The following is a 17,884-nucleotide window of genomic DNA, read 5'->3' as shown; positions in this document are numbered from 1 at the left end:
GAAACAATGTCTGGTGATTGTTGTTAACACATTCATTCGCTGTTACTGGAAACCCTAGAATATAGATTAGTTTGATTTGTAACACATTTGTTGGGGGTAATGATAAATTGGGGAGTAATATGGTGTTTTCGGCTGTTGAGATGCAAATTCATGAAAGATTATGCTACTATAGTTGAATGCATGTTTATCCCCTGCCTACTTATGTATCTTTGCCTGTGGTTTACGTATAAAATTTGGGGCTTTTGAAAATTTTTGGTTGGTGATGTATGGGTCATGGTTTTTTGAAATATTTTAACCCCTGGCTATATATGTATCCATATCCCTCAGCCCCCCGAGGAAGATTTGGCTATTGCATGCAAAATTAGAATGTTTAAAAAATTAGCTACAATTTTAACCCATAGCTATACATGCATCCATATCCAGCTAGATGTTTGTTTCCATGCCTTTTCTTTAAGTTTCTGACCTGCAATATTAATAATACATTAATAGGAAGATAGTAGAGTTACCAACAAAACTCAAGAATTGTAAACCAGTGCTGAATGTTTTTTTTTTGTTTTTGGGCATTCAGGATGCGACAAGTAGAGTTAGTGATATCCTTTCGAGGCATGAAAAAGAATTTAGGGTTGCTTCAACCTGATTGTACAGTTGCGAAGATTAAGGATGCTGTTGTAAGCATTACAAGTCTATATGGGTTAGATTGTGCTTCAAAAGTCATGTTATACGTTACAAATCCGGAGAATCAGGCTAAGATTGCACGGGATTCATATTTTGGGCTAGATGTTTTGCTTAAAATTCATCAGGTTTTGGGTGTCAAGACTCTCACAATTGAAGTTACACCAGCACTATACCCTCAGTTTCAAGATCTTGCCTTACTGCAGGCATTATTGACTAACCTAGGAGTTGTGTTGCCTGATGAAATGATTAATCAGTTGAATGATTCTGTCGGCGAAAATGCCTCTGTTGGGGGACAAGCTACCGTTAGAAAAGATGTTGTTGTTGAGGGACAAGCTACTGTTGGGGGTGGTGAATCTGACAAAGATGCATTACTATCTGACTACTCGAACAGAAATGATTGCAGTGATGATGATGTTAATGCACAAGTCATGGAAGATGAAGTTGATGGTACTGTTGTAGGTACTCTTGTTGATGAGGACAATGAAGACACTACTGAAACTGACGTTGATTATGATTCAGATGATAATTTATCTAGTGATAATAAGGAGGTAAAAGGGGTCATTGATTCTTCTGATGATGATATTGAGCTTGGGACTGTCAAATTGACCAATGACATACAGCAACATGAGTATAAAGTGGGTGCTGATGGGAAAAATAGGCTAAAATTAGGACATGTGTTTAGAGATATTGCATGAAGTGATGATTAGGAAAGGGTTTGCCATTAAAACAGTTTATAGTGAGCCAAGAAGATTTGTGGGTACTTGTAAAGAGGCTGGCTGTCCATCTTGGGTAGCCACCAAAATAAAAAGTCAGGTTGCCATTGACCCGAATGTGAAAATTGATCTTTTGAAGAATTTTATGCAAGAGACGTATGGTTTGAAGATTGAAAATTTGACATTGTATCGAGGCTAGAGCAAAGGCAAGAACAGAGGTTTTTGGGGATCATTCGAAGGGATATCAGAAACTGTTTGAGTATGTTGCAGCTATTCACAAAGCTGATCCGGGAGTAATATGCAGGGTGTTGTGTGATGGTGTTTCTATACCCGACAATGTATTATTCCAAAGATTTTTTGTTTCATTTCCAACACAAAGAAATGCATTTCTTAATAGATGTGGGCCTTTTATCGGGGTAGATGAATGTCACTTAAAGGGTAAATATAGGGGAGTACTGTTAGCTGCTGTTGGCATGGATGGTAATAATGGGATTGTCCCATTAGTAGTATGCGTTTGTTAGTGACAGACAAAAATGGTTGATTAATACAATTTCAAACAAATGGCCTACTGCTTATCACAGGGCATGTTCTAGGCATGTGTATGCTAATTTTTCTAAGTCATTTGCTAGTGCACAGTTGAAACAATTGTTTTGGAAAACTACTAAGAGCTGTAACAAGCATGACTTTGAGGAGGCAATGACAGAGATAAAAGTTGTAAAAGAGGCTGCAATTGAATGGCTGGAAAGAGAGCTAAATGGTTATAGTTGGTCGATGCACACATATGACAGAAAATTGCATGGTAGACCAGACTGATAACAATGCGTCAGAGTGCTTCAACAGCTGGATATTACCTTACCGAGACAGACCTTGCTTGACAATGCTTGAAGAAATCAGATGTCAGCTTATGAAACGGTTTACAAAGAGGAGACACGAGGCAGCCACTTGGAAGGGACAGTTGACACTTAAAGTTGTAAGAGAGTTAGACAAAAAAAGAAAGCTTGCATAGAAAATGATTGTACAAGCTTCTGGTGAGCTGAATTTTCAAGTCATGGATGCAGCCTATAGTCCACCTAGAAGGTTTATGGTGAAGTTAAAGTCCAGAACATGTGATTGCGGTTATTGGGAAATTGCCGGCCTCCCTTGTCAACATGCGATGGTTGCCATTGGATATGCAAGACATGCAATTGAGGAGTATGTTCCAGCATGGTTTGCTACACAGACTTACCTCAACACATATTCAGTGATGTTTAGCCTTTTTCTGGATCAATATACATGGGAGTGTACATGAAGACCATTAATTGATCCACCAATTGTGTAGAAAAAGGTTGGAAGGCCTAAAAAATCCAGGAAAAGAGCAGAAAATGAGCCTAATAAAAAGAAAAGAAAATTATTTGTTATTTGCTCATTCTGTGGTGGCTCCAACCATAATCTGAGATCCTATCCATTAAGACCATTTGTTGCAAGGGAAAATAGAGCTAAAAACCATAACTCTCAGGTACGGACAATATACTACTATTATTTTTTAATAGTTTATTATTATACATCATATGTAGCTGTTATTATTTATTATATGCAGCCTATATATACTGTCATTAAATAACAAACATCATGTTTTGTAGGCATCAACTACCTCAATTCAGCCATTAAATGCTTCACAACAAGCAACAACAAGAAGAAAACAGGTGCTGACTTGTTTTATTTTTATTTTTTTGTGGCTGTCCAATTTGTTTTATGCATAATATAAGATTCATTTATGCTTGAACATAAGCATCACAGACAGCATTGGTAGCAAAGTCAATTGATTCAGAAGCTGCTACATCACAGACAGCAAGAAAAGTGTTTTTTTTTTTTCTGTTTAAGTTCTTTTTGTTTTTTTTTTCTTGTTTAAGTTCTTAAACTAACGTAACATATATTTAGATACCAAGTGGTCCGGGTCAAAGTTCCAATACTAGAGCGAGGAAAAGAAGGGCTCAAGTTGGCTCTGGAGATGTTGGAACAAGTGGTGGACAATCAAGTGAGGGACTGTCATAATATGAAAATCCATCTCAAGCTTCAAATGTGACAGGTTCTTTGTAATCATGAATGCGAGAACAAACTAAAAATGTTTAAACTTGCTATATCTGTTGTTATTTTGGAATATCGTTGGTTATTTTGGAATATTGCTGGCTATTTTGGAATATTGTTGGTTATTTCGGAATATTGCTGGTTATGGAAGTTAATTGTTACTTGGGCTGTATTTTGATGACATGTTTAATTGTTATTTCCGCTGTTTTTTGGATAATTAGATATGGTTGTATTTAAGCTCATTTTACTTGGGCTGTATTTTTTATTTATTATGGTTGAAGTTATATTATTTACAATGTATTTACGTTGACTGGCTCTAGGACAAATAGAACATAATTAATCTCATTTTATTCCTGCATATTTTGTAGGATATATTACAGTTTAGTAAACATAATAGCACAGACAAATACTAGCATAATTATTATACATTTAAGCCTCCCTTCAATGACCTTTAGCCTTTTCTTTATCTTTGCTACATCATCAGCTCGAAAGTGGACTACATTCAGCTCTAAATTTTGATTATCTGCTGTTTGGTCACTATTGCTAGGGTATATGAGAGTTTCGGCTGTAAACCATTGCCAAAACTTGCATTTATTGAACCTGCATGACCAAAACATTGCATTACGATTCTATGGTGTAGTGGAAACCATAACACATGCTTGCACACCACACCAGCGGTGAATTAGAGTGCATTTAACTTTTCTATGTTGTTGTCCACTGGCTGCAGAACTTGAATTATAACTTGATGCCATTTTTTAATTGATTGTGTTGATGATGTGTTTGAAAGAATGGTTGAGCAAGTGATATTTGGCGATGGTTGAGCAGTTGTTGTCTTTGACTGAATAAAATTTGAGTGGTTACGATGTTTAAATGTGTAGATAATGAGTTTCAATGAATGAGACAATTGTTGGCTTGAATGTGTAGATGATGGGTTATGTGTGTATGAGCAGGTTTATATGAACAAATGATTGTTAGCTGTGGCTGGTTTGTGAGCAGCTGTATATTTGCTTGAATGGTAGAGGTTTCATGCATTGCATATGTAACGGTTCATGGGTTTAAATACCCAAAATTGTAACCGTTGGGAGGCAACGGCTACAATACTCACAAAGCTAATATTTTGGCGTTTATTTAGGGAAAATATGTAATTTTCTATTTTCGGGGTTAAAAAGTAATTTGGACAAAATTCCATTAGTTTTATTGACGGTTTGCAGATGGAGGTGGAAATGTGAAAAAAAATATAAGTTTAGGTGGAGCGCAACCAAAAAAATTAGAATTTGTGTATTTTTAAAAAAGTGGACAAAATCAGGTGGATGATGGATATTTTCCCTAAAAAATTTATTATGTACTTATGATAGACTTCTTATATATCAATAACTAATGGCCTATTGGTGATAAATATTTACTCTATCAAGTATTTTCATCATCATCATCATCATCATCATCATCATCATCATCATCATCATCATTATTATTATTATTATTATTATTATTATTATTATTATTAACAGCAATATTTAAAATAATAATCATAGTCACCATTATTATAATATATATACTAATAAAAATGACAACAATTAACTAAGAGCATTTTAGTGACTTAAAAAATTCATTCTGAATCTTAGATAAAGTAAATATATCAACAGAAATACAATTTATTCTAATTTTGATAATTCTTACAGCTCAAGTAAACAACTTATTCTGATTTTTATTCTTCATTTCAGCATATTTTAATTCTAGCCTATTCCGATTACTAGCTAGTAAATGCACCATATTTATCTTACTCATTGGTAATTTACTAAAATTGCCAATGATTACTTCACCAATTGGTGTGGTTTTTGTTTGTATAGTAAAATGGATATTGTAATTTCAATATATTAAAAGTTCATGGATTTTATTATTTATTGAATTTTTAATTATTAGCATTATATTTTGTATTCATTTTATATTTACAAATTATATTTCTAAGAGCATATTTACAAACTTGGGAATGTGCGAAGTAAAAAATAAATAATAAATTCAAATAATAATAATAATAATAATAATAATAATAATAATAATAAATTCAAATAATAATAACAATACAATTCAAATAATATCAATTTTTCATTAAGAATTTTAAAAAAGAAGCCCAAAATTCAATAAATTTGAATTTTCGCATTTAATTGTGGTGTAACAGGAATGCAATAGGTAAATTCTATAATAGTGCTTACGACGGGCATTAGCTTTGTCATAAATGAGTTACATTACCACCATAAATGACAAAACAATTGTAATCTATAGTGACGTTATCATAAATGATATATCAAACAATTATCATCTACTTTTCGGATTACGATTTTTATCTATCATCTATTACCAGCTTCATTGTAATGAAGATAACAGCAACAATGAATTTTATTGTATATAAGAAGAACCAATTGAGGAGCGCTAGTTCTGCCTTCACTCTCAGCGTAAAAAAATGAAAAAGGAGGTAATCGGCATAATATAATAACTACGAATATTATGAGACAGATATTTGATTAAGTAATATTTTGTTAAGAATATATGCTAGCAAGTTCGTTAAGTTAGTTAAATGCCTAACTATGATGACTTGGTTGCTAAGTCAGCATGATAGTTATGAGCAATTAACAACCACGAGAGCAGTGTTAGTAATATGTTATTTTGTTCATCAGGTTATTAGCATTTTAGCATAAGCATCTGGTGCTTGTAGAAATTTTCAGACATTACTATATAAAGGCATTGTAATTGCATTCATTCTGTGATGAAATAATATCTGAGCTTCATTGAATTTTCTCTTTCAATTTTTTAGTTTCTCTCTCACTTTCTTAGTAACTAGACAACACATACTACAAAATAAAATTTGATTCGGTGTCAGAGCCATCGATCAAACACTCTAGTGGCATCTTTAAGCTTAATTACAAACATTTCATCCTCAATTTCATCATTCACTTTTACAACACCCATAAAACTTGATAGATCAAACTACACAATCTAGAAATTGAATATCCTTTCCTCTGTTCAAGCATATGAGCTGGAAAGTCTTATTAATGGATCGCGAGTTTGTCCAAATCAATTCCTCACTTGTGATTCAACAAACTCCAATCCTGTTGAATATGAAAATCCTACATATGTTGTGTAGAAAAAGCAAATCAAATGTTGTTGAGCTGGCTCTTATCCTTTATTAATGTTGAAATCTTTAGCCTTGTGTTAACAATCTATAACCTCTCATGAACTGTGGACTAGCCTAGAACAACAATTTGGTTATAAAACTGCCGCTAAGAAGGTTCATCTAAAGATGATGTTTGGGATGGCAATAAACTCCACATTATCTTATAATTAAATTATTTATTTAATTAAATTTCAATTGAAAAATATATAAATTAAATTATTTATTTAATATGTATTAGCATAATTAACTCTATAAATCTTCATTGACTATGAAAAATATGTTAAAAAACTAAAAATAACAACAATAACAACTAGAGAATATTGTAATAAATCGATTTACCTTAGATTTATTTTATTTTTTTATGTTTGATTCATGTTGTGAAATTATCGTTTGTGAATTTATGGTGGTGTTGTATATTTATGTTGAATTAATGCTGAATTGTTGATTGTTAGTTTATAATTGAATTTTATTTTATATAAATTATTAAATTTAAAATTATATTTAAATTTATTATTATGCGGATCCGAATATCCGAAAAATCGGCCCGCAATCCAGAGGCGGATGCAGCACATGACTAGTGGGGGCTCAAGCCCCCACTGGCCAAAAAAAAAAATTTAAAAATAAAAGAATTTTTTCTAATTTTTTAAATAACCCCATTAAATTTATTAAAATAGTCACTATAAAATGTAAAACCCATAAAATTTAAACTTTGACTTTAAAAAAATATAAAAACATATATTTTAATTAAAAATAATGATAGTCCACTACTCAAAATATTTTATATTCTAAAAACTATGGTTAATTCTTCCAGTTTATATAAAAATATTAGAACGAACATTTTCAGTAATAAAACTCATGAAGGATCATCTTTGGAATCGGATGGGATAAGTGATAGTTTGGTTGTCTATATAAGAAACAATAAATTTAATAATATTGATAATAAGTCTATTGCATAACATTTTTAAAATACAAAAATGCGTAGAGACTAATTATAAATATTTTATATATTCAAAATTTTAATTTTTTATATTTTACTATTATCTAATTTTGCCCCCGGTAAATTATTTTTTTAGATCCGCCACTGCCGCAATCTGTGCGGATATTACCCGCATCTAGATGCCAAATGTTTGATGCAGATCTGGATTTGAATGTGCCTACATCCATATCCGGATCCAGATTTTGCCATCCCTAGATGATGTTGAATAATCTCAAAAAAGGATCTATGTCCATTGCTGATTACTTTAGCAAGTTGAGATCTGCGACTTATAAATTGGCTGTTGCTGATAGTCCAGTTAGCTTTCATCATTCGCCTGATGGCAGAGGTCGACCCTATAGAATCATGGCCCATGGAAGCAGATACACATCTATAAATCACATATTATTATTCTCAATTTAATATCTCAATATGAAAACTCTAGAAGGAGACCGGCACAGAATTTGCAGATTGTATCAATATAATTCATATTTTCAAGATATTATCGGCCTTTCTCCTAAGTGTGATTTAAAGATTAAGGACAGTGACAGCATTTGACTGCTGCTTGATGGTACAAGTGAAGAATAGAAAGGAAATATCAACTAATTTTGGATTTAAGGGAAAAAAGAAAAGAAAAAAAGATAGTGCTATCTGTAAACTCTAGTAAGCGACAGCTGTATACAGCATGAATCTCTATTTATTAAATTAGAAAAACAAAGAGCTAACCTGTTTGTTTAATTGTAGTATTTAAGTAACATTTCAAAAGAAAGAGCTACAAGTTAAGTTCTGAAGTCCAACAGAAGAATAAAAAACTGATAAGCACATTAACTACATTATCAATTATTCACTGACTCAATAATATCTATAATCTATATTGCGTAATCTTCATGTTACACTTGCAGGTTTAAGTTTTTTCTAACAAGTATACAAGGGCAAGATATGGCAACGAACATGTCCAGCTCACAAGGACACAATTGCATGGCAGATATGCAAGATCTGAGAGGTAATTCATGACGTCTACGTTATCCAAGTTAAAACAGATATTATAATGTATTTAGTTTTTTTTAAGGCTTACCAGAATGATAGGAGTAGAAGAAATGCAGCAATAAATAGAATATTGGGTGAAGCTGCAGCAATAGTTTCAGTCACTTAACAGTACCAGCCAACCTGCAGTAAAACAATTTAAGAACTAGGTGTTTAAGCCACAGTCAAGGGGGAAGAACCCATGAGGATAATGCCACAAGCATGAGACCAGTAAAGCCACCCATCACAAGTAGCAAGAAGGCAAGAAGTGTAGAAATAAAATAAATGAGGTACCCTGAAAGGAGATTGGATCAAAAAGCTTGATTATCTATAGCATGATCACTTCCCACATCATTATATGCACTCTATTATATTTCAAATTCCAAATAAATAAGCCAAAAAAAAAAAGAGTTTGAAAGCTTTCTGTTGTGTGGGTCAAAGAGACCAAGAATTCCCTGTAAACGGTTAAAATGATATTCAAGATCTTGGGGTGCTTTCTGAAGCAGCTGTTAAAAATAGAAATGTAATGAAGACTTGTTCAAAGGTGACAAAATCCCATGGTACGAGCACTGATTCCTCATTCTTACCCAAATTGGAAGAGGCAATCATGAGATGGAGTACCTGAAATAGTAGATGAAAAGAGTTAGCATAAAAGAACATATGAATAACAAACCACAAAAACTATGTTTATTGTCTTATAGAACCAAACACTGAAACAAAATGGCAAGTAAAATTCTTCTCACTCAGAAAACGAAAAGACGAGTTTGTGAGCTTTTCAAGGAAAATGAATTGAAACAGTTTGTATATATCTGTGTTGGTATCCTTGTTAGCAGATTGGAGAGGAAAAGAAGAAGAATCTTAACAGAGAAGAGTATAAGAAATAATATAACACAAGAATGAAAGAGTGAATAGTTTGAAAACAATAACTATGATTAAAAAAATTCATCTTTCTGCATGCAACAATTATTTTCAGAATGTTAAATGAAACAATCTAAATTACCTAACAAATTTTCAACTAAGCACCGAAAAGAAAATGCCATGACTCACTTTTTGGCACGTCCATCCGACCTCTTTATTTCGCATGTGAACTCTGGTGAGCTGCAATGACAAAATGGCTCACTTGTAAGTACCAAACAAAGAATCAAATAAGAAAATACTTTTTCATGTATAAAGTCATCAACATACCAAGCAACCATTAGTTAATCATCAGTGACTCAAGCTAAACCTAACAAGGAAAAGGGCTTCACACGAGAATACTTCTGTGCAAAACAAGCATACACATTTGATGTCCCAAAATATCACCTAGAGAATATCCACGAGCCATTGGCAAAAGTATAATGTTCTTTCAGGATTTATACAAATCACACTATGAGGAAGTGCAGAGAAAACAACTGATGACTTATAATTTGAGGCTCTCGGGTCAAGAAATTAACTCAGTTAAATGAATATAAGCAATAAATATTCTTAAACACAAATTAGTATAGTAGTATGATAGTATCAACTACAATTACAGTCTTGGAAGACACAATAAGATGAAAAAGAAAAAAAAAACATATCTCAAAACTTCTACCAGACAGTCAACACTAATATCAAATTGACACGTTTAATTAATCCCTCAACAATTCAATCTTTCATTAACCATTTTCTGGCATGAATTTCCAACAATCTAAAGCAGAGAGTTCCAAGTTTTTAACCCCAAATGGCTGTAAAATCCCAAATTCACTTTATCTTCTCCCGGCATTTTCTCATCAACCAAACACATAACAGAGCTCCCACCGACAATGCAAACAACACACACCATCTTTTCACATTCAAATACAACCCAAGATCACACAAGGTTATATCCCATCAATTGATTAGCCACAGGAAATATACCATCAGTTGGATCACCTCATAAATCAAATTCAATTCAACGATATTACCAACCTCCCGTCAAAAGAATAAAAAAAAAAGGCAAAAAATTTAAAATGAAAACAACACCATTATGAAAAATAAGTAAAAGTGTATTTAAATCAAACCTGATAGAACGCAACAAGAGCAATAAAGCCGTCGACAGAAGCCAGAGCCAAATTGGGTACAAGCAAGCTAGGAGGGTAGCAATTAAAGATGCTTGATTCAAGAACCATTTTGAATTTTTATTTGCTAAACACTGTAAAGTTTGTTTCGATTAAAACAACAAAAGGGAAAGAGAAAAAAAAGGAAAAAGCAAAGTAAAATGTTATGTCATATTAAATTATATTATATCTCTCGGCTGGCAGAAGAAAGAGAGCTCGAATCCGTGTAATGTGTTGATTTTTTCTTTCTATTTGTTTGTTTTTGTATTTGTAATTTCACATGCACACAGAGAAAATAGCCATTGGAAAATTATTGATGATGATGTGTTCGGTACGGACACATACGAATGTCCTGTTTATGTGGCTTTGGTTCGCCGAGAATCAGTGAGATGATACGGGCTTGCCAATCAAATTGGATCCACTGACCATTTTGCCAAGAGAGGAAGAAGGAGCCAAGCCCGTGGACAAGGAGCCCAGTAATGATTTTGCAGAAGCAAAACCGCAGCTGAACTCTAGACATGAGAGAATCAAGAAACAGCCAGGCTGGATGAAGGACTACATCACGTGAACCATGACAGCAAGGATGGATGGATAATTCTTCTTAGCTATTATTTGAATTCTGTTATTATAATTTAGATATTTTACAATTGGCAACTCATGTTTGTTTTTATCCTTAGAATGCTCTAAAGGAGTCACGAGATATGTATCCAAAAAGAAATATTGTGTAAGGAATGTTGATGAATGAAAATTCTTGGTCTTTCTTATCTATGTCTTATTCTCTTTTTTCTTATTCTGGAGCCGTCACTCGCTCGAAGAGTGCTCAATCATTGGTACCTTTTCTGATTTCTAGCAGTAAAGTGTATCATTGGTGCTTTCATTGACTCTTCCCATGGCCGATTCTAATGAGAGCATCACATTAAATGAATTTAGTGAGAAAATTGACAAACAAGCCTTATCCTTTCACTAGATGATGCAGCAATTTATGACTGCAGTAGATGTCCGTTTTGATGAATTTCGATCTAAAATACCTGATTCTCCAACAAACGTGGCTAGTTCTTCAAAACAACCAATAGTAGTGCCACCACTTTCATCCATTCCATCCGATGGGTGAGATATCTCTCCTATGGTCAAATCCATGAAGATGGAAGTTCCACGTTTTGATGGTTCTGATCCACACGGCTGGGTATTTCGAGTGGAGGAGTTTTTCAAGTTTCATGGTACTCCAGACCATCAACGCCTCCATATCGTTTCCTTTCACATGGAGGGTCGAGCAACAGGCTGGTATCAGTGGATGAAATCCAACAATTTACTCACAACTTGGAAAGAATTTTTGGCTAATCTGAAGTATCATTTTGCAACTACCCTTTATGATGATCCACAAGGCGGGCTGTCTAAACTCACCTAAACCACCACTGTCGCCGAATTTCAATCGACTTTTGAAGAACTCATGAACAGAGTTAATGGCATCTCCAAGCAACTTCTCATCAGTTTTTTCATAACCGGCCTGCAGCAGGACATTAGGCGAGAACTTCTCTTTAATCGGCCAGCGACACTCATGGAAACCTTTGCTATGGCTCGAGCGCTCGAAGCCAAATTTAATGACACTAAACAACACACTCGCACCTGAACTAAATGGCTGCCACATTCAACATTTCCCTCCATTATAAACACACAAACCAAAATCGTGCCTTTACCCCTGCCTTCTCCTCCAATTTCTTCCACCATAAGTGTTAACCCACCATTATCAAAACCTCCACCACCACACATTAACAATAAAACAAACACTTTACCCGCACTTCTCCCCACTCCAAATTTGCCTATCCGTCGATTGTCCCCTGCTGGGCTACACGAGAGACGCGAGAAAGGTCAATGTTACTCTTGTGTCCAGAAGTACAATCCCAATCACCGTTGTCGTCACTGGTTCTTGTTACTTATCAGAGCCGGCGATGATAATTTCGACCTGGCCAATGAAGGGGAACCACCAGACGAGGAAGAATCTGCTGTCACTGGCGATATCTTAAGTCTAAATGCTCTCGCTGGACAAGTAAATTTTCGTTCCCTTCGTTTACAGGGCAGAATTGGATCCCACACCTTCCAAGTATTAATCGACAGCGGCAGCACTCATAACTTTATCAAGCCATCAGTGGCGGAACGCGCCGGCGTCGCGATTCAGCCAACAACACAGTTTCGTGTCTACATAGAAAATGGTGATTTTTTGTTGTGCACTCAATTTTGTCAGCAAGTTCAATTAACACTGCAAGGCACGGAGTTTCCAATGGACCTTTTTGTCTTGCCAATCGAGGGAGTTGATATTGTTCTTGGGATACAGTGGTTGCAACAATTAGGGAGGGTATCGCATGATTATTCGGCGCTCTCCATGGAATTTTCTTTTAATGGAAAATCGATTATTCTTCGAGGTGACGTGTCCACATCTCCAACTTTAGTCACTTATAATCAATTTAGGGCACTAGTTCACAACGCCACGATTTCAAGTTTTTGTGCTCTTCAACCTTTATCTTCACTGCCAATCGAATTCTCTCCAAGACAAACACCTCCTTCCCAATTAGAATTTCCAACTGATTTACCACCTCAATTCCGTGACCTTCTCCAACAATATCCTCCAACAATATCATCATCTATTTTTATCACCCACAACCCTTCCACCACACAGAATTATAGACCATAAAATACACCTCCTCCCAAACACTTCCCCTATCAATGTGCGCCCCTACCGATATCCTTACTTCCAGTAGAATAAAATGGAGAAATTGATTAAAGAGATCTCTGACCAGGGAATCATAAGACCCAGCCAAAGCCCTTTCTCTTCCCCAGTGCTTTTAGTGAAAAAGAAATATGGCACGTATCGCTTTTGTGTGGATTATCATGCTCTAAATGCGGTTACAATCCCAGATAAATTTTAGATTCTTACTGTCGACGAACTCTTTGATGAACTTGGCAAGGCTACGGTCTTCAGTAAATTAGATTTAAGAGCTGGATACCATCATATTCGGGTCCACTCTCGTGACATTTACAAAACGACATTTCGGACACATGAAGGCTATTATGAATTTCTTGTTATGCCGTTTGGTTTGACGAATGCACCCTCGATGTTCCAAGCCACTATGAATCAGATATTTGCTGCCTATCTTCAGAAATTTGTGATCGTCTTCTTTGACGATATCTTGGTTTATAGTGCTACCATGGCTGACCATTTAATTCACCTTGAACAGGTACTGTTATGTTTGCAAATTCATCAATTTTTTGTTAAATTGAGCAAATGTCTCTTTTGTAAATCAAGCATTGAATATCTTGGTCACATTATTTCTGCTATGGGAGTGCAAGCTGATCCCCAAAAGGTGACCGCCATGCTCGAGTGGCCACTGTCGCAAAGTACCAAGCAGTTGAGAGGTTTCCTTGGCCTTACGGGCTACTACCGGCGGTTCATTTGTGGCTACACTTCCTTGGCCGCTTCTTTAACCGACTTGTTATGTAAAGATGCATTTCAATGGAGTCCTGAAGCCACAACAACATTTGAATCCCTTAAGCAAGCAATGGTTCAAGCTCCGGTGCTCAAATTACCCGATTTTGATTCCGAGTTTGTGATTGAAACAGATGTCAGTAACGTGGGAATTGGAGCAGTTCTTATGCAACAAGGCCATCTAGCGGCTTATTTCAATAAAAACATTGGGCCCAAACTAAGAGCTTCATCCACTTACTTAAAAGAATTGCATGTTTTCGTGGAAGCAGTCACCAAATGGCGGCAATACCTCTTGGGCAGGTTCTTTGTAATACGCACAGACCATCGAAGCATTAAGGAACTACTACAGCAAGTGATCTAGACTCCTGATTAGCAGGTTTATCTACAGAATTTACTTGGTTTTCAATTTCGAATTAAGTATAAACTTGGGCCTGCAAACCGAGCGGTTGATGCCTTATCCCGAGTCCATGAAGCCTCCGAAGAAATAGAGCCGATTGAAAACAAGTATGTGAGCTCTTTTTGTTTATTTCTTCACAGTAGCCCTTCCTTCAATCTCCTTAAGGAATTATTGCGGGAAAATTCAATTTGTCATGATCTTCTCAAGCTTCATCACCAAGTTTCTTCAGGGTAGTTCACGGCTGACTATTCCATTCATAATGGAATACTTCTCTACAAAGGAAAATATTATATCAGTGCCGAATCTTCTTTGAAAACAACCTTATTAAAGGAATTTCATTCAACTCCATTGGCAAGGCACATTGGCATCAACAGGACTTACATTAGATTGTCAGCCAATTTCTTTTAGGTTCACATGCAGCGTGAAGTTGAAAAATTTGTCACAGAATGCTTAATATGTCAACAAACAAAGTATTCAACTAAAGCCCTTACTGGTCTCCTTCAACCATTACCTATTTGGTTTGGGACGAAATCACTATGGATTTCATCACATGACTGCCTTTGTCTCGCGGTTATTCTGCTATTTTGGTTGTGGTAGATAGGCTAACAAAATCGGGCCATTACCAGGTAACTTCATGGCCCATAAAACTGCATAGTTATTTGTTGATATTGTGGTTAAAATTCATGGCTTCCCTAACTCTATTATTTCGGATCGCGATCCTGTGTTTTTTAGTCAATTTTGGGATCGACTGTTGACTCTTAGTGGCACCTCTCTACACCACAGCACGGCCTATCATCTGCAAACAGATGACTAGACGGAGGTTGTCAATCGCAGTCTTGAGCAATATCTTCGTGCCCTCACACAAGACAAACCGAAGACTTGGGTTTCACTTCTCAGTTGGACAGAACTCTGTTACAATTCCAGCTACCATAGCGACTTGAAAATGACTCCATATCAGGCATTGTTTGGTAGACTCCCGCCCACAATTTCTCCTTATGTGAAGAGCTCTACTTCAATCCAAGCTTTGGATGAAATCCTTCTCGAGCATGATAAACTGCTGAAATCTTTGAAAGATAATTTGCGTCAAGCTCAACATCATAATTATGATGTTTTGTTTTTATAGCCAAATGGTGGGACCAAAATATAATTAATTATTCGCATTACATTTGTAATTTGATTTTACAAGTTAAATTTATTTAACTTTTTATAGAAAAAAGTCATAATCGATCGATATCAAACAATCTTGAGACCGAACCCCTTTCACATTAAAATTGGGAGATGGCTTTGAAATGAGAAATATTTTTAAAAAACCTCGTTCGTTTTCTTTCATATTTTGTGGACTAATATAATCATTTATATTACATATGTTGTATATTTATACTGGTTAATACCATATTAACACAAAATATTTTAGAATATTTTAGTGTATTATTTATATTTTTGGTTTGTGATCAATATTATATTAACTAATCACTGATACAAACCATACTAGTTATTTTTTTTTTGTACATATATTATGAAATAAATGCAAGATCTTAATTTTTGGGGATTTGTAGTATTACTAATGGGACTTAAATATCTTACATAATTTGTAAGGCACAATCTTTAAAGAATAGTTAATTAGATGTGAGTTCAGACGAATCAAATATCTTATTTATGAGAATTATACTTTTCAAAAATAATAAAATCCAGACTTATCAGTAGATTTATGATCGTAACACAACATCAATATTCAAACAAGAAAGTGTTTCTATTACTCTATTCTTATATCAAAATTTCTAAAATTATTGATATTGTCAAATGTAGTTGGCAAAACGGGTCATCGAGTCGTGTTCATGTCGTGTCAAATTTAGGTCGACCCAAACCCGACTCATTTAATAATCGTGTCAAAATATTAAGACCCAAACCCGACACGGAAAAATAATCGGGTTATCTAATAACCCACTTAATATCTATATATTAAATAAAATTTACATCAAGCATTTACACACTGTTGTACAAACATAAATACATACATAATTTATCGATATTATAAAATGTACATATCTACAAAAATATTACACATGTACACTATTGAAGTTTTAATATATATATATATATATATATATATATATATATAATATTATATATCGATATTATAAAATATACATGTCTAACAATATTTTACATATTTACATTATTGAAACTCTAAATGTATATAAAATTTTATAAATAAAATACTGTACTTATATTGATCTTTTCAAAAAATAAAAATAAAAGAGAGAATCATCTCTAATATTTGAGTTTTGATAATAAGAATCATCTCGGACTCAATCCATTTAATAATCATATTAAATTTAATGACCCGTACCTATTTATTCGTATCGTGTTAAATTTTGCCACCTCTAGTCAAATGGCACCTATATAAATAAAAACCACCAAAGAATAAATAAAGTCTACTCCACGTCCAAAGATTCAAAAGTCATTTTGGTAGGATATCTGGACGCGGCGTCTATGACTTGGTTTACAAAGAAAATTGATGTTAAATTTATTCTATTCTATGTATGTGACTGTGAGTCAGTGCGTGGGACATTACCAAAAATTTTGGGCTGGGCCAAATTTCGATTTAATTTTCTTCTTGTTCTACTTCTTCTTCTTTGTTACTAAAATTATACACAATCCGTGACCTTTCGTGATTTTCAAATGCCTTACCCAAGTTTTTCATTATGTCAATTTCAAATTAAATGGGATTGATCATGGTCCCCTCGCTTACTGCTTACAAGTGTACACAATGTGATGCGACGAATAGGAAAAAAAAATTATACGGATTCGGAAGCACCATCTTAACACCAACTAATAGCAACATATTATCTAGTAGATTCCGTTAGGAGACCTATTAATTTTTTTTCTTCAAAAAAAAAATTAGCATGTTATGTTAGTGAATCTCATTAGAAGACTCATTTGACCTCTAAACAATAGATTTTTATTGGTCCGGCACAACAGCTCAAACATGCTGAAAAAGTGTAACACTACATTAGTTTATCACATAAGCTCTCCTCCCATTGTATGTCAAAGCTTAAATAAAGGTGTTAAACGGCTCTGAGTAGCCATTTCATTTATGAGTTTATCATCATTCAATATCATAAGCATGACTATGAACTATATAATATGTATGCTTGCATTATTTTCTTTTCTTTTTTATCTATTTTAAATTCGATGGTATTTATTGTACGAAAAAATACTTAAAAATAATAAAAAGTAAAAAAATATTATTATTATTATTATTTTATACCAAAACCTATTTTCCTATTTTACGTATTAAAAAATTTTTACTTTATGATTTCAATTTATATGATTGA

General features: G+C 34.2%; 3 protein-coding genes across 7 annotated transcripts in view; 1 reads left to right on the top strand and 2 right to left on the bottom strand.

The window, feature by feature from the left end:
- LOC102615433 (tobamovirus multiplication protein 1) overlaps positions 1 to 11,140 on the bottom strand; it is a 109,587-nt gene extending 98,447 nt beyond the window's left edge. For all 3 annotated transcript variants that reach the window (XM_052440332.1, XM_052440328.1, XM_052440333.1), the window contains exon 1: positions 10,636 to 11,140. The gene's annotated coding sequence lies outside the window, so the exon portion shown is untranslated. The remainder of the gene's footprint in view (positions 1 to 10,635) is intronic.
- LOC112498888 (coumarin 8-geranyltransferase 1b, chloroplastic-like) overlaps positions 1 to 17,884 on the bottom strand; it is a 47,108-nt gene that overhangs the window by 22,850 nt on the left and 6,374 nt on the right. The gene's annotated exons all lie outside the window — the stretch shown is intronic.
- LOC127901954 (uncharacterized) lies at positions 467 to 3,781 on the top strand. Its single transcript, XM_052440335.1, has 3 exons — positions 467 to 2,883; positions 3,008 to 3,070; positions 3,306 to 3,781. Exon 1 carries the CDS (start codon positions 540 to 542, stop codon positions 1,368 to 1,370), a length of 831 nt encoding a protein of 276 aa, XP_052296295.1. The 5' UTR covers positions 467 to 539; the 3' UTR covers positions 1,371 to 2,883; positions 3,008 to 3,070; positions 3,306 to 3,781.

Source organism: Citrus sinensis, chromosome 4, assembly GCF_022201045.2.
Source record: "Citrus sinensis cultivar Valencia sweet orange chromosome 4, DVS_A1.0, whole genome shotgun sequence".
NCBI classification, from domain to species: domain Eukaryota; kingdom Viridiplantae; phylum Streptophyta; class Magnoliopsida; order Sapindales; family Rutaceae; genus Citrus; species Citrus sinensis.
Note: the sequence above shows the minus strand (reverse complement) of the source record. Positions and strands in the feature narration are given on the sequence as shown.

Coding starts and splice junctions, on each gene's coding strand:
- LOC127901954 (XM_052440335.1), top strand. CDS start 540: ATGTTTTTTTTTTGTTTTTGGGCATTCAGGATGCGACAAGTAGAGTTA.